This window comes from Phoenix dactylifera, unplaced genomic scaffold (assembly GCF_009389715.1).
Source record: "Phoenix dactylifera cultivar Barhee BC4 unplaced genomic scaffold, palm_55x_up_171113_PBpolish2nd_filt_p 000007F, whole genome shotgun sequence".
In the NCBI taxonomy this organism is placed as follows: domain Eukaryota; kingdom Viridiplantae; phylum Streptophyta; class Magnoliopsida; order Arecales; family Arecaceae; genus Phoenix; species Phoenix dactylifera.
This window is the reverse complement of record NW_024067666.1, coordinates 4,408,322-4,430,488: the sequence shown is the minus strand read 5'-3', so window position 1 is coordinate 4,430,488 and position 22,167 is coordinate 4,408,322. Positions and strand designations below refer to the sequence as shown.

Here is a 22,167-nt window from a genome sequence, read left to right as displayed (position 1 = left end):
ACTTGATTCTCAAACGTTGGTGTGCCGTTTTTTTTTTTTTTTGAAAAAAAATTGGCATCTAAATTTTGTTAATCAAATCTTGAATGGCATTGATGAGATCTATTTTCACAATCAAAATATATATTAGTTCATGTGGCATAATTAATTATTTTCATTGTCATATTCAAGAAAAATTTATGAAATTTCGGATCTGAACATAAATGGATCTAGGGTGCTCGGAGAATGGGAAAAAATTGGAAAGAAACTTGGCTCTAGGTTGAAAAATCTAGAGAAATAGAATTTTTAGTTTCTTTATAGAGGATGTTTAGTTATATTTAGCATCTAATATGAGGTCTAAAAGCTTGAGAGAGGTTGAATAGTTTAACAAATTTACTTACTTCATCAATGTATCAAATTTCGTAAGCTTGATAAATTGTTGAAAAAAAAATTGTCCTATTTTTCTCTCTTCAAGAACGTATCAATGATATTTAAATACATAAAAGAAAATATATTACCAGATATAGCATTCAAAAATCGAGGACTATAAAATGCTAATCACTTGCTTGAAACTTAAGGGTGATATTTGTATGATCTTCTTAACAAATTTTTATGTAATTCATTGATTCCAAAAATCAATAATTAGTAGTCTCGCAATGTACCACACCTTTTTTTTTTTTTGGTCACCATGCAATTTGTGGATACATGTTTTGGTAAAGAATGAAACTAAATAAAATGCTTAAGATCACAAGTACAAATGATTTTTATCAAGAAATACAAGATTTTACATAAAATATAGGGAGTCTGGTCCTTTGACACCTTGAATCCTTACTCGAACTTTAATGTATCATAAAGATGATGACAATATTGTCATAAGAAATTAACTAGGAACATCCATTAGTGAAATATGTAAACATATTTGGGTATTTAAAAGGAAGGCTAAGGTATTTGATAATGTGCTGGGGATCGACATTGCAATTGCGAGTTATAAAATCTGGAAAGCATCAAAGCAATATCTCTAACTCTCTGACCGGTAGTGACCCATTTGGTTGGTTTGGATTTAGATTTTGGTTGCCTTTTGGTTGATCATAAATCAGCAACAAATTTAGCAGCCAATGTCCAATGCGCCAGTCTGCGTACATTTTCAACTCGTCTAGCTTGCATGTGACCAAGTCGCCATTGCGTAATTTTTCTTTTAAGGTTTGGAGTTTCTGGTGAGACAAAGATATCGCTACGCTCGAAAGGTATTATTTAGATTTTCAAAAATCTCATTCAAAAAAACTAGTTGGAAGGTATTGTTTAAATTTCTTGATTTTGTATAAATATCTAAGACCTACCGGCAAATAACTGATATAGGACTAAATACATGCCGGCACGGATCTCACATATTTTTCTGTTTAAATTTTAACGTTCTCGCCAGAACTAAGGATTCAAATGATTAGCCCTAATAAAAATGTACTGCAACGTCTCCTAGTTCACATAGATTTTTGATCATATCTGTTTATATATATTTGTAATAATTCAGAACATCATCTAAAATGACTGATCGAAAAATATTAGTTGGGGTTTTTTTTTTTTTTCTTTCCTGCTTCTGATTGAGGTGTACCAGTGAACAAATGACTATGGACCAGAGGTGACCTTTCTCTAGCAACGCTAATCATCCAAAAGCCGACAGAGTATCTAAATTTTCTCCGGCAGCCGAGGTCACGATCACTTAAACAGTTACTTCAATAAGATTGCTATAGTAAACGGACAAAAAAAAGTAAAAAGCGCTCCGATAGAAAGAAATAAAGAGAGCTTGTCGGTTTCTTTACTGTAGGCCCGTGCCCGAGACCGAGGGGAGTGAGAGAGGCGGCAGGACTGAGAGCTCTTCTTCGTCCCAAATCGCCAGAGTTCCTCTCTCACCGCCGCAATGTGTCGCTCCTATAATCCTATTCGCATTCTTTTCCGCTCTAGGGCTTCCGGAGCGCTTCGCTAAGCGGCGGACTCGTTTTCTCGGGTGCTTCCAGGACTGGTAATTGGACTTCCGTCCCACTCCCATGCTCTTGATGCCTTCTTTTCTTGGCTTCTTTCTTTTTTGTAATTCTTCAATGTTTTCGACTACTGGGGCTTTTGGATTATAAAGTTCAGAGATTGAAGGGATTCATGGGATTTGGGTTTTTTGTTTTTTATGCTTCTTTGGATCTTCGATTTGGAAGTTTCTTTTTTCTTGGCAATGTACATCCAATTTGGTGGCTTTCTATCGGTGTATTTTTGGTAATTTGCTGGGAGATATTCGATAGATCGCGTGGTTTTTCGGGAATCAGATCAAAGAAGACTTTCCTTCCTTCCTTCTTTCTGCCTTTCCTTTTCTTTTACAATGCCAATCGTGATGTATGAAATAGATAGCACGAGGGATGCACCTTTTATTTTCTGTATCCTTATCATTAAGATGTTTGAATACTTCAAAAACATTTTTCTGGGTATATCTATTTATATACGTATATCTATATCTACATCTCTATATATAAAAGAAAATAAGATCAATGAGAACACATGACGTGAATTTACCCATGTCTATATTTGTGTCTAGTTTTACTCTTTTAACCTAAAAGAGTTATGCAAGTGCAAGGATAAAGTATGACAAAACTGTACATGGAACGTGCAAAGTGAAAAAGGAATGTAAAGGTTTAATATGATCGCATTGTAATTGGATATATCTAGTTTTGCAGGTCAAATTTAATTTTATTGTTTTTGGATATCTTATATCAGATATCATTCAATACCATGCCATGATAACATATAAACTAGAAATCTTTTGTTCTCAGCTTTTTCCAAAGCAACATCAGTCTGTTTTCTTCTTAATCATGCCATTCGTAGGATAAATATTTAGTTGCAATGTTAGGAAAATTTTGTATATAGAACATAGATGGGGCAGTGATACTCCACTTCTCGTGGAAACATATTCTTAGATGCTCTACCAACTAATGAAAATCAAGCTTGCTAGTGTTATCGGTTGTAGTTGATTTATTGCAAAACGGTGCTGCTGGAGCACTCTAAATAATTCAAGAACTGGAAGAAAGTCTGCACGTTAAAATCTTGACCGAGGTCAAATCCTTGGCCAGGTAACTAGGCCTTTGCAGAGGATTCCAGCATATGTCGGTTAATTTCTGGAATTCCAATGAACTACAGATTTTGCATGAGAGATATACTGCTCTTTCGTCGATTGTTGCAGCGTGGATAATTGGTATAATTAGTAAGTTAGGATAAGCTTTAACTTTAGTATTGATGATTTTGTATGTGAGGGACCCATGTAGAGATAAATTGAGATTTGGATGGTTTAGCGAACAATAACTAGATGACATCATTGAGGATCTGTATAAACTGACTCCAAAGATGGGTAATATGAGCTATATCTGGATGTTTAATAACTAAGTAGACTAATCTCCTGACCATTTTCTAATACAGAGTTGCATTAAATATTGGTCATTATTGTACTTAGCATACTTCAGGGTCAAGTAGTATGGCGTATTTATCATCTATGATATTATTTATAATTATGAGATCTCAAGTCATCTTTCATATTTGAAATATCAGCTAATGGTTCATTTTCTAGATGATCGGAAGACATCGAAACAGAGAAATAGCAAGATAACTCCTGCATCTGGAAAAAGGTTATAAAGGTCTTCCATTAAGCATTGTATACCTCAATGATGACTTTTCACACCATCAAAATATTTGTCTACAAAAGTTAAGAAACTTCTTAATGGGATGGATGCTGAGTCAATAAATTTCTGTTTGTAAGTGATGCCTGGAAGAATGCTACTAAGTTATGCAAAGCATGCTTGAGGTGCTTGTTTCCTCCCATGTCATGCCTTCATTTAGGTGGGAAATATCAGCTTCCACCTTAAGATATGTCAGGATCGTACAACAATTGTTATAATTGAAGCTTTCATGGTAGTCGTATATGAAGCACGTGCTCCCTATAACAGTGATGTCCGTGTCCATATGTAAACCCCAATACATGCTGAATACTTTCCGTAAGTATCAGATTTGGATACATCTGCTCCATCTTGAATGAATACTTTTTGGGGAATGCTGATATTTAAGAACTGTAAAGCAAAGTTTATGTCTTGAAGTCCTCAAGTTTGTTTCTTGATGACACTTTTCCAGTATTGAAGCAAGGAATCTATTAATCATATAAATGATAGTGGGACATTATTTGTTGATGAAAATTGGGGTATGGTTTTAGTTTTGCTTACATGCTGTTCTTTTTTTTCTCTCAGAAGTTGAAACTTGTGTTCCTTCTGCTATAAAATTATGCGGAAACACCCTCTGACTTATTTTCCCATTAAAATTTGGTGACAGTGTGCGGGTGCATGTCTCTTCGAAGAAATGACATCATCAACATGCCGTTGGTGTGTTGTCTTGGATTTTTCGGGCTTGTTTTTTTTTTTGTTGTTGTTCTTGTATCCTGTATTTTGATCCTTACTTTCACATAAAAATCATTGTTTTAATTTATATATAATATACAATATTTCATCAATCATTGCTATTTATGAAACTTCTGGGTCTGATATGATGTTATCTTACCTTCCCCCTCTAAGTTGTGCATCTGTCATTTAGCAGTTTCCCCTGTAATCTTGTCTGCTGACAGGCAAGCTGACACTTCGTTCCTTCAATATATGGTGAGAAGGAGCTAGCTGAAAGTATTCTTTTACCAGTGGAAGAAATATGAAGTCAGGCTCAAAGAAGGGGTGGGACTTCTGTGTTCTTTTTAAGTTTACTAATGCTATTCAGTTTGCCAAATGGCCAGCTTTTGGTTGTTTATATGTGTGTGGGAGATTCATTAAACTTTTGCCTTGTCATTAGAAAAAAAGTGAAGTTAGGCTTGCTGAAGAGTTGGTCTCTTCGCCTGAAAGGTAAATCTTCCACTCATTTCTGTATGTTCCCCAAGGTTCGTTCAGCTGAGAAAACAGATGGAAATGCACCAGTCTATCTGAATGTGTATGACCTTACGCCAATGAATGGATTTGTTTATTGGGCAGGCGTTGGAATATTCCATTCAGGTGTTGAAGGTATTGCTGGCCATTCCTTGACTGCTATATTGTATGATTAGGAATAATATCATTGCAACATATGCAAGTGTATGCACGTTGTTCCTTTAATGAATTGGTCAGTTTGATGAAGTATTTATATTTTTTGTATCCTTCACGTGTTTCAAGCTATGTGAGCTATGAGCCTGTAACTGAGTAGTTTCGGTGGCTGCAGATGAAAGATATGATTTTCATGTATTTGTGGACTATACATTAGTTACATGCTCAAAAATGTTTATTAGCCTCTTAAATCCTCAAACCTGAACTTAGTTAGCTATATAGCAAAGCTCAATTATGTCTAGTTTAGTGCACTTCTGTTTTGCAAGATGCCCTAATTTTTCAAAGTTGCTAATAACATCGTGAATAGGCTAATGTAATTTTATGCTGCCACTCTGTAGATTGTATTCTTTGATTTCTTATCCTTTTGTTTTTGCTTCTGTTTTAGACAAGTAAGAAATTTAAAGATATTCACAAAACGCAGAAAGCCAAGAATTAAACAGATGCATCAGATAGGAACAAGAGGGGGACAAAATCTACAACTTGGGAAGAACCACACTACAAATAGTTACACCAAGAAGAAAAAGAAAATAATGCCTTGGGTGGATGCGTACTGGTTTGTGATATGTTATGATATGCCCTTACCCTTCAAGAAAATTCTCCTCAATATAATCATGTTAAAAGCCCAAAACATTACTGAAAGATCCTCACACTAGGAGGAATGCACTGAACTATTCAGTTTGCTAAACATAAATGATATATCATCTAGTTGCCAGCATTCTGAATATCTCCCTGGAAAGAAATTTTTTAGTTCATGGAACAAGTGGATACACTTAGGTTCTTAAAGAACCATTTGTACATCATTAGAACTCTTGATTTTAGCTAGCACATGGAGGTAATCATTGATTAAACTAGCAGCATTATACCTAGAATGAGAAACATTAAATTCAAAGAACTATCCAGTTTTATAATAGATTCCACCATCCAACCAACTATTCTTATGAATGGTCTCAGGCCACTCAAAAGATGCTGGCATCATGAGAGAAAAAATAATATTTTCTTTTAATTTGTTTTTTAAAGACAATTAGGCATCCATAGGTGGATACCAAAAGGAAAAAAAATTATGAGAACATTATTTTGCAATGTGCTAAGTTAAAATGAAAGAGAAGGAAAAAAGAACAAGGAATAACAATTCTTCCAGCTGAAAATTCTTTCTTTTGTATTTGGTTTCCCTATACAATATAGCCCACTAATTGATTTATGTACCTCATGAATAGAATAGTGTAGTCTTATACAGAGCCATAGAGTTGCCCGTGCACTGTGCACAATTCATTAATTTAACTTCTATTCTTTACTATTGACACTTCTCTCGAAGCTTTTTACAACTGAATTTGTTACAAAACTAGCACATTTGATCTTCGCACAATTTAGTAACCATTGCATAGAGAGAATGTGCATCATAAATATTATAACTGATCCAGAAGGAGCACCGGACTCGATGTGGACCACTTTGGTCACGTGGGTAGGGCTGAATAGGGTTCGGGGCGAGATTCGCCACATTAGGAAGCTGAGTTGTGAGCCAAATTTTTGGAGGTCATAACTTAGTCATACGACGCTCGATTGAGATAATTTTTTTTAAAAAAATTAATAACTTTTCGAGATTTACTCCTTAAAGGGTGTGGCGTACCTAGTGATTAGGCCCAAATTCTATTGTTTGGGCCCTGAAGAGCCGGTCAAACCGAAAGTTTCTTTTTTAGAAAAGATTTTGATCAAGCGTATCTTCCAATCCGAGAAGAATCAGACTGAGCAACAAAAGACAAAGTTAATATATAAATCGAGATCTACCTCCAATATTTTAAATTTTTTGAGTTTATTTCTACTAGTCAGGAGGTTTAGCGTTACAAAGCTACTCATTGGCACACTTAGTGTTCTGTTCATTATGATATGTTAAAAGTCATACACAAAAACATGAGATAATCGACTTTTTTTAACCAAATAGAGAGGGATTCTATTCATCGATCAAAACGTAGCTTTATCAAAGATTTTCGATCGAGAAATCACCCTCAAAAAACAAGTGAAGTGAGGACTGGAAGTCCGAACGAAATGATAACTTGATTTTAACACCTGCAACTCCCTCCGAGGGGGACGAGGCCACAGGCTGAAGGGGGGAAACGCTCCATAAACTAAGTGTTTGGAAAATAAATTCTAGTGAAGCTATGAGAGGAATCCGATCCGAATTATGCAAGGGCGGATCTCACCATTATAATTAGAGGCTATATACCTTAATTTTATCATCATCAATGAAAGAAAAAGGGACGTAAATCCTACTTATGTAATTTTTTCATCTCTTTCTAATTTTCTTTAGAGCAATTCGAGTTGAGCGGGTTGAGAAAATTTTTTCTTCTCTCTGATTGGATCACTACCAGTGATACATTTCTTTAGATAAAGCTGCAAATCAATTTTGCCATCTTTGGTTCAGACAATGAAGATGATTTTAGTGGATGGAGGATACCAATGCGATGATAGAATGCCCTATAAACGAGGCAACAAAACAAATGATCCTCTTAGCTGGAGCAACAAATTGATAGAGAAAATTTTATTTTTAGACATGAGAATGGTTTGATCAACTACTTTAATTTTCAATAAGGTTAGAAAAATATTATCCTTCCAAAAGATGTCATGCTAGATGTATGTAGATCACGAGAAAACAAGAATAGATGAAATAAAAAGTACAAGTGAAAACTGTATAACTGGTAAAGAGAATGCGAAAGAAAAAAGGAGCTTGGAAAATATCTGACAAATGCATCCATTGAGATCTGAAGGAGAAACAGACCTTGCTGCAAGATTGGTAAAGGAATAGGGATACCACCAATTGGTGTGGATCTGGAAACTCGAAGCCATGAGAATATCTAAGTAGTAAACTAGAAATGTGGCATTAATTTTTGAATTGCTCTGGACTCCAATATTTATGAGGATAAGGATATGATGGTGGTGAGGAGCATAATAAACAAAGCATCATCTTTTGGTGAATCATTAGAGAACTTATTAATGAGCAACAGTGGGTTTAATACTTCTTGTGCTCAAGTTTCTGGCATTCACAACGTCAAAGTCAGTCTCCCAACAGCATAGATACCTAAGGGCACATTTGATTATGTTCTTCTGATAGGCTTGGTCTTGACTGTTGAATTGTGATCACCTCCATTTAGGTGGTCCTGGCATTTACAATGAATGCATCCATGTGATCAAATGAAGTGAAGCTTGTGGTTTAGAGGGAAAATGGAAAACGACAAGAAGCACAATCCTGGAGCAGAAGAAATTTCACTATCATTATTATTATTGGCATCGTCATCATCATCAGTATTTTAGATTACCACTGCAATGAAGATCTAATCATGACTTGGTGCAAGGCATAATGTCTTGATGAGGTAAGTAGTCTTGAATTGGTTAGTGCATAGGGCAAAAGTATGTCAGGAATCGGTATGGCTGTTGGTCATTGTTAAACTTTCCTAGCATTGAAACAATTTTGGTAAGTTTCTTTCTCCAACGTAGTTTCATTAAGGATTTTGATTTTGTTGTTTTCTTGTATTCTTTTCAACATGCAAGTATAAATGAAGCATAAGACTAATCTTTGTTATTTTAGATTTTGTTTGTGAATATCTAAAATGCAGAACAAAGTGCAAAAATTATCCTAGCATTTCCTTAATCTTAAGGGGGTTTTCAGTTGCTTATGGTTATTGTTCTCTGCAATTAAAGTTGCAGGGCAACAAGAAATTCAGCAACTGAAGTTGCAACTAATTGTTTGGTTTGCCTGCAGTTTCAGTTGCAGGCCCAGGGCTTTGGGGTTGATGAGATCACATTAGGATTTTAAAAAGGCTGGTGTCAGGGCTTGAGGGGAGTGAGGTGATGGGATCTACAGTCGGTGGACGTGATGCATGATAATTTTCATTCACCCTGCAAGTGATGTTTTGCAAATCAACTTATGGCCAATCTGGCCATGGGTGAAGAATATGAACCCAATTTGCAACTCCAGAACCTGGAAGACTTGTTGAAATAATTGTTCCCTCCATGTTCTCAAGGAAATGTAGATTCGTGCAATTAGTAATTAAAATCTGGTTTTTTTCCTTTTTTAAAAGCTTGAACTTTGATTTTTTTTTTTAAACAGTTAGATTGTTTAAATTGGAGTTAGTTATGTATTGTAAGAGTCTAAGAGATGTGGAAAGGTACTCTCATAAGAAAAAGGTAGATGGAGTTGGAATGGTATATTCCTCAAATTCAAAACTGTTTGTTTATACATAGTGTAGATAAGTATTCTAGAATGTACTAATGCTTTATGTATATACAGTTCATGGTGTGGAGTATGCATTTGGTGCACATGACTACCCAAGTAGTGGTGTCTTTGAAGTCGAGCCTCGTCGGTGTCCAGGCTTTAGATTTCGGAAGTCAATATTCATGGGCACAACATATTTAGACCCTATCCAGGTCAGAGAGTTTATGGAGCTCAATTCTGTAAAGTATAATGGAGATACCTACCACTTGATTGTTAAGAACTGCAACCATTTCTGCAAGGATATCTGTTATAAGTTGACCGGCAAATCAATTCCAAAATGGGTCAATCGACTTGCCAATATAGGTAATTTCATTTTTTATAGGTGTTTTTTGCTATGGTTAGGCGATACATCATAAGCTACTGATGTCACCATGGATTGCCTGCTTCACCTCATTCTAGTGCCTTATGCTATAATCACAAGTTTGTTATTATTAGGGGATAATATGGCAAATGTAAAATTTGAAAATTGGGCAAATTGCAAAATATTTGACAAGTTAAGGAAAACTACGTTGGAAACTCACAAATATTATATTAAATGAAAAAAATTGCAAAGATGTGTAAAATAATTATGCATACATATGCACATACATATACGCATGCATGCATGCGTGCTACAATAGAAAGCATGGTACCGCCCAATGAGCGACATTAAATTTCTTAAATATTCACACACGCACACACACACACATATATACATACATCCCCTACATGCTTGCATGCCACAATATGGATGCTACAATATAAGACATGATACTCCAATAATAAATCAATAAAACGAATATCAGATTAAAATTTATTAAAATATATACATAAACACACAGATATACAAACACATGCTACAATTGAAAGCATGATACAAGCAATAACAAAATTAATAAAATGAGTAACATATTAAAATTCATTAAAATTATTATTTTCCAGAGTTCATGAAAAGTGATATTTTAGGAGTTCTTAAATAATTGGGGATGGTTCTTTTCTTTTGATAACTACTGTTTAAGAATGAATACTCACTGATTCTTGGCCAATAAAGAATCGACTAATAATTTCTGGACTTTGTATTGAATGATGTAGCATTGCCTATATTACTATAGTTTCTTTCTGAGGGCTAGTCTGCTGGTTCATCTTTAGCTATTCAGCCATATGAAGAATCAGGTGTGGGATTTCTTGAAGCCTTTTCTTCACTGATCTTCTTTAGAAGGTAGGCCTGACACTCACACTACAAGCATTGTTTGTATGCTTATAGTTCAGCTGCATGATTCACGGTATATGGTCAATTTGCTTTTAGGGTATCATCAGGCAAATAGATTCTTGATATGCGCATATCCAGTGAAGCACCACCTATTTGCCTTTAGGGTGCTATCAGGCAAATAGATTCTTCATGTGCGCAGATCCAGTGAAGCACCTTTAGTGTTAAAACATGCAACCTTAGTTTTACACTGGAAAAAAATAACAAAGCATTATGCCGAACAATTTGATATCTGGGTTGGCATATTTAAAATTTGCCAATAATTTAATAGCCACTGCTTGCCCTCCTCAGCATAGGCTTGTTACTGGTTTCTACGACTAGCATGCAGACTCACAAGTACATTTGCCAAGCCTTTTCAACTACCATGTCTCAAAGGTCATATTTAAAAGCCTATTTTGTGCCTTGATTATTAAAAAATAAATGATTGTTTAAGCACCTGTGCTAGAAATCCCAAAACAAGATCGAAGGTGTAACACCAATATCCCTTCATGGCAACTTATGATCATACTAAATTGAATTGTTTCATACTACCTGTTCCATTTGTTGTATCCTTGTGACAGAATGAACAATAGATCAGTGCTTTCATTCTTCCTTCAATAGTACAATTTTTGGATTTGTATTCTATGGACTCTGTGCTCCTTTTGTTAAGTAATTTTATTAGTTTGATAGGCATGGTTTGCATGATTCTTGACTAGAAAGTATAATGTGTCATGTTGGTTTCAGCACCTTACTGTGTGTCTGCTGGTCGCAGCACCTTACTGTGTGTAATTCTCATTACAGCTAGGGCACATGATCTGCGTGTGATGTCATTGCTTACATTTGTTGTGCACCAACAGGGAAAACTGCATGAGTTTATTAAAAGCTCTGTGACTGTCCTGTTAAAATAAATAGGTTATCTTACCCCTCACCCACTTTACTCCGGAATAAGCCACTCCAGGCTATAGTGTGGAATACTTTTACTCCGGGTTAGGTGGAAAGAGTAGCTTTATCAACTCCCAAAATCTCCACTTTGCCATCGGATTCAATTGGTTTTTTTTTTATAACATTTGGTAGGTTAAAGTGGAATAAATGGGTTAAAGGGTCCATCGAAACCTCCTTTAACCTCAAAATGAACCCATCCTTTGTTACTTAGATTTATTTTGTTATAGACCTGTTTTGAACTATTTTACACTTTTAACTAATTCATAGAGGTCTAGCATTATAGATGGTCCTAAATATTTGTGCTGATTTTTAACTTCAGCTGTTCCAGTAATCTATCAATTGACATGACACATCCTTGCTTACACGTTTACAAGATCAAATACATGCAAAAATGAGCACATGCATTTGTTTTAGATTTTGTGTTATCAAGAAGTATTATATAATGATTACTACCAGTTTATACAGTATATCTGAATCTTAGATCCCTAAATATATCAACCTCGATATATCTGTCTTGTTCTTTGGTAGGTCAACTGTGAACACTGAGACTGACTGATGAAGTTATAACAAGAAAATCAGCACACATTTTTTTTTTTTTTAGAGTTTGTGTTACTACCAACTTATACAGCATATCCAAATCTTGGATTCTTAAATTTATTCTCTATCTTGTTATGTAGCAAGTAAACTGTGACCACTGAGATTGACTTATGAACTTAGAATGCAGTGCTTGAGTGGACTGCCCACAGTGGCAATGATGTAGCAATATTTTCATTCTACAGTTTTCAGATGGCGGCATGGGGTCGCTGAGTAACCCCATTAACCTGCTAGTACCATATCATGCTTTACTTGCCAATTTATGGTTCTGTTATTATCTCATCATTCTGCAGGTCTTAGGACTGCAGTTTCCCAAGTTTGTGGCATTGTAATATCCACATAATGTCCATAGTTATACTTGTTTGCTGCGTAAGCTCTTCTATAATTAGCCTTTTCAGCCTAAAACTATAACAATGTACCATAATAATATGTTTGGATTATTTTTCAGGCTCCCTATGCAGCTGCATCCTGCCTGAGGCGTTACAGATTTCTGCTGTTCGTCACAAGCCTGATTTTCAAGCAGATGATGGCGAGAGGATGAAGTTGAGAAGCACTTTTAGCTATCTAACTTCAGTCTCCATGCGTCAGAGGCAGTTGTCAGCCTCATCTGTCTTCTTGAGTTCCCCCTTGAAAGGTTGCCTTCAACCATGGGAGTTCCGCAGATCTGGTTCCCTCTATTGAAGGAGAGTTGAGAATGTCTCGTCAGCTGGTCAAACCCCGTGGCTTTATAGGAAACTGGTTTCAAACCATTGAAGGATTCAGGCTTATTTTGCTTTGTGGCAATCTACGCAGTCTATGCACAATGTAGAAAGCAGCAGGCCAGCAGCAAATATTATATAGTTTTCTTTGTTCAGGTTGGTCTTTGTCTCAAGAGCTCTGTTCTGTTGATGTGCAGACCTGTAACGTGCTTTCCACTGTCACAGCAGGCAACTCGGATATGTGCAATCTGTCATTCCTATTCTGCAAGATGCTAAAGCTTGGCTAACTTTATCTACGCTGCTTATACCCGAAGTTTGTTCATGGTATCTGCTGTTTTCCTATTTCATATCCTTCGGTTTTTTCCCATAGAGTAGTAGTTCTTTATGGCAAATGGTAGATTTTTGGTTGCATGTCATGTAGAATCATGAATACGACAGGGAGCTTTGATTGTTCGGATAAGTAGGTTTTTCTGCAGAAAAAAAGAACTATTTCGAAGTTTTCTTCAGGTACAACAATAGTTTGGCTTGGAGTTTGTTGGGGGAACTATGCTCTTTAGTGGAAGAGAATAGAACCTGCTCGTGCTAATTGTTTGGCTTTCTTAATTGTACATATCCGAAGCTCTTTCGTTCACTTAATTGTACTGTAATTTGCCCTTCGACTTGCCCATGATACGAGAATTGCAAGTGCTACCAATTGAGTTACCTAAGTGCCTCTGCTAATTCCTATGCACTTTAAAGGAAAAAATCTTATTCATTTCAAGTGAATGGACATTTATCTAGAATGTTTAGGTAATTTGGATTGTGCATAAAGCTCCTTCATTCAAATTTTGTTTTGTAATTTGGGCATGGTACAAGAAATGCAAGTACTACCAACAGAGTTTACCTGAATGCCTCTGTTAGTTCCCTGTACACTTCAAAAGGATAAATGCTTTCATTAGGTGTTAAATACGTCATCATTAGCTAATGTGATTGTCCTTTGCTTGTGTATGTAATACCCTAGCTATATAGTAGAATTTTTCATTTGCCTGCACAAATTTAATATGATTGTCACTATTTGTGTCAGTCATGTTATGGAATGCTCGTTTCCTGCACAAAAAAAGTTCTCTTTCCCATGAATTGATGCGATAAACCAGGAAGGTACTTAAATGCCAAGGTTTTTTTTTTCTGTCTTTATTGCAAGCATGCTTAAACTTGAGATCCCACAAGGTTTCAGCAATGGCACTATACAATCATAAGGAGTACTCCTCTCTAAGCCATTATTTACCCACTATATGCCTAAATTGGATTATGCTCGGACAGAACATTAGTCATTATAACGAGTGTGATGAAACATAAAGAGAAGTGGCTAGCAAAAGTGACACCTATAAATAATGGTGATTGCTATTTACTCCATCTAACGTTCTACCAGATCTTTTGAAATAATTTAGTGAATCTTGAGTCAACTGTTTAGAGGTAGAATTAAAGAACAGCCTCGTTTCGGTAAATATCATAATTTGAATACTTGTGGAAGATATCATTCTCATTAAATTAATAGCAAGAAGACTAAATAACAACTATTATTCCACCATTTGAGGATTCCAACACATGGACGCGTGCCATGCATGGTATCACGAGGACCGCAAAATCCGTTATGCAAAGTATCTAGATCTAGATTTGGACCGGATCAGTTTGTCGACCTTGACCGTCCTCCAATCCGAGCCGACAGCCGACCATTGACTTCTCCGTCCACGGCCTCTAAGCGGCCCCCACGTCGACACGACCTTCAACTAGCCTTATCCGTAAATAATAAAATTAGTAATTAATTAATAAAATAAAGACGACGTGCTTCTTCTTCCCGGTCGCATTTCATCGTTGGATTTCTTTTTTACCCCTGAAATCTGCCGTAATGACCTACAAAATCTACCACCGGATCTCATTCCTATCACTCTCTCTTGTTCTTTTTTGTCTTCAATGGATCCTATTATAGATGTAGAGAAGAAGAGGAGGGGAGAAGCCGTTGGAAGTGATCGGTTCTTTGATCTGGTTTTCTCATGAGAAACAGGGCCCGTTCTTCTAGTGCTTGCACTTCGCCGTCTCACGGGAAAATGAGGTAAGTTGTTCTTATTGTTCTGGTCGTTCTAAAGTTGGGTTCCTTCATTGCCAAATTGTTTTCCTCTCGTAGCTTGGAAGGAAACGTGTTGAATCTTAATAAATTTAGGAGTTTTAGATTGTGATGGAATGAAATACCTTTTGAATAATGGAACAAATATGGGCTATTTTTCTATCATTTTGCAGGATTTCCCCTTCCATTGGACATTGTTTTTCAGAATATACTTTGTGTGCGGAAGGGATTCATATGTTGATGAATTAGTTTTGATTGTGTCAACTGGATTTGCCAACTATTGTAATTGAGGGATTTTCTCATAGTTTTGGTGATTTTGGTTTGTTGGGCGAATTTTTAAATGAATTCTATTTGTTATTTTTTCCTAATCAGAGTTGATGAGCTTTTTGAAAGCTTTGACTTTGGAAACCCTAAGCATGCTTTAAGTTTTTAATCCGACAATGGAGAGGAGATAAATCTTCCACGTACGTCGATGATTTGTCCAGACCTTCTATCTCACGGAGCATGGGGTTTGGGTTTGGGCTGAAAATATCTCATGATGGAAGATGGATTAGAGATAATGAGGGAAATTCGTTCACCCATGGGATAAGAGAAAGAAGAGACTGGAGAATTTCTCCAAAAAACAGAGCCAGGGGCTGAAATTTTATGCAAATTTGCAACTTTTCAATGGCTTTTTGCTCATGAAAACTCTATGCTTGTAATATTAACTATAAAACATATATCAAAAAAAATCCACTCACTTCTCCAAACGGGTGATGCTGCAAAAGTAAAAGCTCTAATTGGAACTAAAACATAAAGAATGCGGCAAAAATTCATGACAATCGATGCAACTATTTATCATAATATCAGATGCAACATGCATGAGAACTATTCCATTAAAAAAAAAGAAGAAAACATGCATGAGAACTTAAAAAGGGATAGGCTTCATATGGTGGACTTCATGAAATGAGCTTCTTCTGGGGGCATCTTTAGGCCTGGTGGAGGGCTACCTATGGTAACATACGCATTTGCTCTAGGTGGGGGTGTGAGGGAATTCCCATTCTTTGTTTTTCAAACTAGCTTTTTTTGCATCCAAGGGATAAAAAAAAATCCTGAAAAAATTCTGTTTATCTTGACATATGAAAAACAAGGTAAAGCTGGTGAGCAATCGGCCCCTCTCCTTTTCATTCAAAAATTAAAGGGCTTGAGTGACATGCTTACACATGGTTAGGAAATTTGGTAACAATCTCTTATTCCAATGCGAAGTGTATATATGGTGGGTAATGTCTACTAATATATGTTCCGGTATGTAGTTTTGTTTTTGGGTCCACATACAGCATTCTCATGATGTTGTTTTAGTTTTGGCTGCATTCCATATAGGGCTATACATAAAGTACTAGTTTGTTTATACACCCCTTGTGAGCCTGTCTTTGTAATGCATATCCTTTGATTCGTAAAGCCTCTCCTGGGAGCCTCAGGGTATCTTGGAGAGCCTTGTCCCGAGGCGCAAAGCAAGGCAAGCCTCAGAAAAGCGTACAATCGCTATTATGATTAGCAATTATATGCTTCCATCTCTAAGTGATTGATCTAACTTCCAACATTACCATTTCTTGTGGTATAGTTATATGCTGACTAAAAATCAATAACTAGAATTCATTTTGCAACCTTTAGGGTGCATTCTCGAAAAAAAAAGCACCAATAATGTTTGCTGCAATAATCTGTTATTGCCATATATAGTCTGGGATATGCTTGGCAAGGGAAACTTATTCATGAATGTCAGATATAAAAAAGATATCTCTGATCTTCATCCAGCTATGCATGTCATCATTTTTTTCCTCTTATTCTGAATTGCATTTTGTTATCTTCTTATCTGCATGTCAGAAGATGAATGTAGAATATAGAACTAGAGAGTTTTTATTAATTTATACTTCTGTTGACTAAGGCTCCTATTTCATGCCATACTTGTTCTCATCTGACAGGGCAATGAAGATATTTGGGTTCTCTGTATCTCTTATTCTCATCAACATGGCTTCTATAATGGAGCGCGCTGATGAGAATCTCCTTCCAGCTGTTTACAAAGAAGTCAGTGAGGCCTTCAATGCTGGACCTACTGAGCTTGGATACCTTACATTCATACGAAACTTTGTGCAGGCGTTATCATCTCCCTTGGCAGGTGTACTTGCACTTCACTATGACCGTCCTGCAGTTCTTGCAATGGGCACTGCATTCTGGGCCTTATCAACAGCTGCAGTCGGTGCTAGTCAGCATTTTGGGCAGGTTGCAATCTGGAGAGCAGTGAATGGTTTTGGGCTGGCTATCGTGATCCCGGCACTGCAATCTTTCATTGCTGATAGTTATATGGATGGTGTGCGTGGTACTGGATTTGGATTATTGAGCCTTGTTGGTTCTATAGGGGGCATAGGAGGTGGTGTTTTGGCAACAGTCATGGCTGGGCAAGAATTCTGGGGAGTGCCAGGATGGCGTTTTGCCTTTGCCATGATGGCATCATTGAGTCTGCTGATTGGGTTTCTTGTTTACATGTTTGTTATTGACCCTAGAAGAACCACTCTGATGACTCATGGCACCGAGGAGGACTCTGAAAGGTAGCTATCTGATCTCTAGTTTCTTGAGACTCACTTAAGTGCATTGCCATTCTCATCCTTTTGGATTGTGTTGTTCACAAAGACAGCACTCTCTGCTTCAGACAATCTGTAATGCATCTTGGGTGGTTCCATTCTAAGATACAAACTATATTCCTAAAATGCTAAAAACTTGTTGAACCAATAGAAATGTAGATAGATGTGCAGTAGTTAACTCTGTTATTTACTTAGAAGTAACATTAAATAATTGTGGAGAGAAATTAGCAAATTGTTTATGATTGGATGGAGCTTTGTAAAAGAATTCAGACTGGCCTTAGGAATGATCCAGATTCTTTGCGTAAGTAAGTTCTTTGACTAATAGAAATGGTTATGCTGACAATTCATAAAGTTCTTTCCTTAAAAAAATAATTTGATTTTGCAAAGTTTGAATATCTTGGTAAACACAGTTGTCAATGATCCTTCAAATACGTGGTTACTGTTGAGTTGTTGTTTGGGGTCATTTTTTCTTAAGACATGGCATTACACACAATTTAAACAGGCAGGTTAAGAAATGAAGTATTTAGCGTGATCATCGTAAGTGTTAGTGATGCATTAATTTTCTTGTTTTTGGGGAAAAGTTAGACAGGTCTAACATGTCTTCATTAAGCTAATAAAATACAGAACAATGCCCCAGCAAAGGCCAGGGAAAGTCAAACAGAAAGACCAAAATACAAGAGAAACCACTTGCATGCAAAACAAACTAGTTACCCAAGATGCAGAATTCTGAAACAACCTTGAAACCCACAGCGAGGAGCCAAGGACCCTGAAAACTCGTTCAACTGCTAACAACTACTCTCTAAGCTGGGATTTGAGATTGCTGATGTTTGGACCTTAGTGATCAACCAAAAGAATTCTGATTGCTTGGCTCTCAATACTACTGACATCGAGAACCTCCATTTAGTGTCCTTCAGCAATGTTACTTCTGTTTGGAACAAGTGAAAACACTTCCTATTGTATGTCTAGCATCCATTTCACTGATTCCAATGATGCATTTAATTTTCGTATTTGCATTTTGATATCCAAACCCAAACTTTTTTTGATGGACTTTAGAACAGCTCAATGTTGGACAAAATGGTTGATTTCATAATTCTTTATCTTTATCTATTTTTTATATTAAACTGAAAACTCTCGAGCACCTTTCAACTTTGAGGCTCCGGACGAGTGGTTGTCTGAATGTCTGTCTTTGCCTGCCATAACTACCACAGGTTGAAAACAAATATACCCCAAGTTCTTCAGTTGTGCGGGTGCAAAATAAAAGATGTGGACTCCCAGATTGGGAGTGTACTTACCAAATTACATGATAAACAAAAAATAAAAAACTTTATTCAGATCATGGATAACAGCCATCTAAACTCCGCTTTATCACAAATGCTTATTTCCCTTGCCAAACTGTAGTCACTATTTAACTCAAACTCCTTTACGGCCTCAAATTCTGAGACTATTGGTGAACTTCACCTTTCTAGCGATTGCTTTTAAGCAGTAATGGCATTATTAATATAATCAATAAAAATAAAACATATTAAATTAAAAATTGGAAGTTTGACTTGTTAAATTATGCATCTTCTTGGATTTTTTTTTATTAAAAAAAAAAAAACAAAACTAGGATGGAGGAACCCCAACCATGAGGGCAAGACTCAAACCAAGGTCCTAGTACCAGCTCCCAAAGACTTCACCAACTGCACTAGTTGGTGCCCTCTCTTTGTGTATAATCTTTATAAAGTGTTCTGTTCTTCCATTTCTTCTCTGTGATTTTATCCTTTGTATACTGGTATATGCCCGGTATCTCCTGAACAATTGCTTCTCAAGTTATCTTGGTACCAAAGTAAATAGAACCTTGAGCTTGTTGCATTGTAAACTTTAAGAAAGTGATGTTGGCATTTGGCACAATATCTTAAACCAGCTTTTGGGTTGAAAGGTCATATAGTTGGAATCAAACTTTCTGATTCCTGATTAAATGCTTACTGATGGAAGTTCTTCAGGGCTGTTGGTGTTAGGAGTCTTTGGACTCAATTTGGTATATAGCCTCAACTCCCCTCTCCCTGTGCCCAAAAAAAAAGAAAAAAAAAACATAACTTTGAGGTTTATCTCTCGTTTGACCACCTTTCAAGTTTGAAGTTGCTCCATATATGTAATAATCCTTCACCTTCCTCATTCAAGTTTTTCCGCCTCCGTTTGTCATTGCTTTTTTCTTGGTCAAATGTGCACAAACTTGGCTTTGTACCATAATCAACCTGACTGGACCTGATTTGGACAATATTGGCTCGAAGACTCATCTTTTCCTATGGCTGTCTCAATTCCATCACATTCTTTTTCTTAAAACTTATGTCCTTTTCTCTCTCCGGTTGTGACAGTTTTCTTGGCTGTGACAGTAAAGCAGGCCAGTTTTCTTGCTGGATCTGTTCCCACATTGAGAAAAAGTTGTTTAGAATTATAGCTTCCGCTCCTATTCATTTGGGATCATTTACCATACGAAGAAAACTAAAAGTCATCAAATATTGATTTTTGAAAATAATCTTACATGTTTTGAACACCCAGTGCTCAAGCAGACATGGCTGGTGAAGAAATTTATAGTACTTCATAATCTGACATTAACATTCCAAATATTCCTGATTTTTTGGTCCCAACTATGATGATTAATGATGTGCATGTGCGTTGTGTGCATCAAGGGATTGTATATTTGATATAATATGGAAACTATTATATCTGATTAATCTTTTCTTTAAGTTCTTTACAATGCCTTGCTGCTTCTCTTGCGTGTATGTGCGTTGTGTGCTGTGCCTGCACACGTGCATGCGTGTGTGTGTGTGTATGTGTGTGTGTGTGTGTGTGTGTGTGAGAGAGAGAGAGAGAGAGAGAGAGAGATGGGGGATGCCGTATATTCATTTCATATGCATTTCCTGAACGTAACATGTGTCCACAACTTCAGGATATCAAAGTTTTAAATGATTGCAGTAATTGGAAAGGGATCTTGCACTAACCTATACACTCTTATCTTTTGCATGCAAATGCCAACACTAGTCAATGTTCTAGTAATATGTAGCTGTGTTGTTTCCTGGCTGTTTCAGGACCTCTCTGGTTGGTAAAGGTAGTGTACCTCCACCTTCTATCTGGGGTGATTCCTGGTTAGCAATGATATCTGTAATGAAAGTGCAAACATTTCAGATCATTGTCTTGCAGGGCATTGTCGGTTCACTGCCGTGGACGTCCATGGTTTTCTTCACATTGTGGTTCGAACTGATAGGTATGAACAGATCCAAAATCTTGAACATTTGACCTGATAAGCAACGATCCTCGAGAAACATTACATCAAAAATTTAGATTTCCACAGACAGATTCTTAATAAAATTAGAAACAGTGTTGGCATCTGTGTTTTTTAAAGGTATACAATTTAATCTTTCCTTTCAGGCTTTGACCATAATAGCTCAGCTGCCTTGAACAGTCTTTTTGCCATCGGATGTGCCATGGGCTCCCTCATGGGTGGATTCATAGCAGACCGGGTATCAAAGTTCTACCCAGACACAGGCCGTATCATGTGTGCTCAGTTCAGTGCCTTCATGGGCATTCCCTTCTCATGGATTGTGCTTGCAGTCATCCCTCAGTCTGTGAACAGTTGGAACGCCTTTGCTGTCGCTCTCTTCCTCATGGGCCTCTCTATCAGCTGGTGTGCTACTTGTGCTAATAACCCAATGTTTGCTGAGGTTGTCCCTTTGAAGCATCGTACCATGATATACGCCTTCGATCGTGCATTTGAAGGTTCATTCTCTTCATTTGCAGCACCTGCTGTCGGATATCTTACCGAGAAGATTTATGGTTATGATTCAAAGTCTCTGAGTTTAGCAAATGGATCTGTTCAAGGGGCATATGCACTCTCTAGGGGACTATTAACAATGACAGTCATTCCTTTTGGCTTATGTTGTTTGTTTTACAGCCCACTTTACATTATGTTTAAGCGTGACCGTGACAATGCTAGGATGGCTAGTTCAAAAGAGCTGGAGCTGACATGAGAAGGACCTCTCAGCTAATTATTACTGCTCTAGGATCTTCTCGTTAAATTCAACATTGAAAGACCAAACGCCTTTTTTCAGGCTGATCACACTGTAATAAGAATGCAAAAATCAAACACAGATCATGTATAGATTCTTGTACTCCAATCATCATGTTCTTATCCACTGCCATTCTTGATACAAAGTTGCGCTGCCTCCGGCATACACAATGCTCAGTCTTTGAACATGCAGGGCCCAAATAGGTGTATTTTGGTTGGTCTAGCTCTATTTGGAGCTACCTATTCTTTATGAGCTTTCGTTACATGCTATTAATTTTTCTTCATTACTGGGTCAGCTTATGTTTGACCTTCCTATCATCCATCACTGTCGCAAATCTGAAACAAAGGGTCTTTTTAAACTTGATTTCGAGCAGGCCTTCAGCCATCTAGACTGCTCTTTCCTCGGAACCATGTTTGAAGCTAGAGGTTTTCCACCCACTTGGATGAACTAGATTTCAGGTCTCCTCTCTCCCACCCTTTAACTGTCATCTTAATTAAAGGTATCCCAGGTAAATGCTTCCCATGCCATCGCGGGATTCGCCAAGGAGACCCGCTTTCTCCAGAGTCTGTTT

The 22,167-nt window shown here is 36.9% G+C and overlaps 2 protein-coding genes across 7 annotated transcripts; both read left to right on the top strand.

Moving 5' to 3' along the window:
* The first annotated feature begins 1,796 nt into the window (after positions 1 to 1,796).
* Positions 1,797 to 13,200, top strand: LOC103704552 (deSI-like protein At4g17486). 6 transcript variants are annotated; one of them, XM_039115812.1, is made up of 6 exons: positions 1,797 to 1,990; positions 4,613 to 4,712; positions 4,828 to 4,877; positions 5,004 to 5,033; positions 9,391 to 9,678; positions 12,585 to 13,200. In XM_039115812.1, the coding sequence occupies exons 2-6, from the start codon at positions 4,690 to 4,692 to the stop codon at positions 12,815 to 12,817; spliced, it is 624 nt and encodes a 207-aa protein (XP_038971740.1). In that variant the 5' UTR covers positions 1,797 to 1,990; positions 4,613 to 4,689; the 3' UTR covers positions 12,818 to 13,200. The 6 variants fall into 6 exon arrangements, with proteins under 6 accessions (XP_038971740.1, XP_038971739.1, XP_008786121.1 ...); XM_039115811.1 differs by adding an exon at positions 4,324 to 4,373 and having other exon boundaries at positions 4,828 to 5,033; XM_008787899.4 differs by having other exon boundaries at positions 4,828 to 5,033.
* Positions 13,201 to 14,518: 1,318 nt separating this feature from the next.
* Positions 14,519 to 21,781, top strand: LOC103704553. The gene is made up of 4 exons (XM_008787902.4): positions 14,519 to 14,923; positions 16,894 to 17,517; positions 20,619 to 20,794; positions 20,959 to 21,781. Exons 1-4 carry the CDS (start codon positions 14,865 to 14,867, stop codon positions 21,555 to 21,557), a joined length of 1,458 nt encoding a protein of 485 aa, XP_008786124.2. The 5' UTR covers positions 14,519 to 14,864; the 3' UTR covers positions 21,558 to 21,781.
* Positions 21,782 to 22,167: the final 386 nt, after the last annotated feature.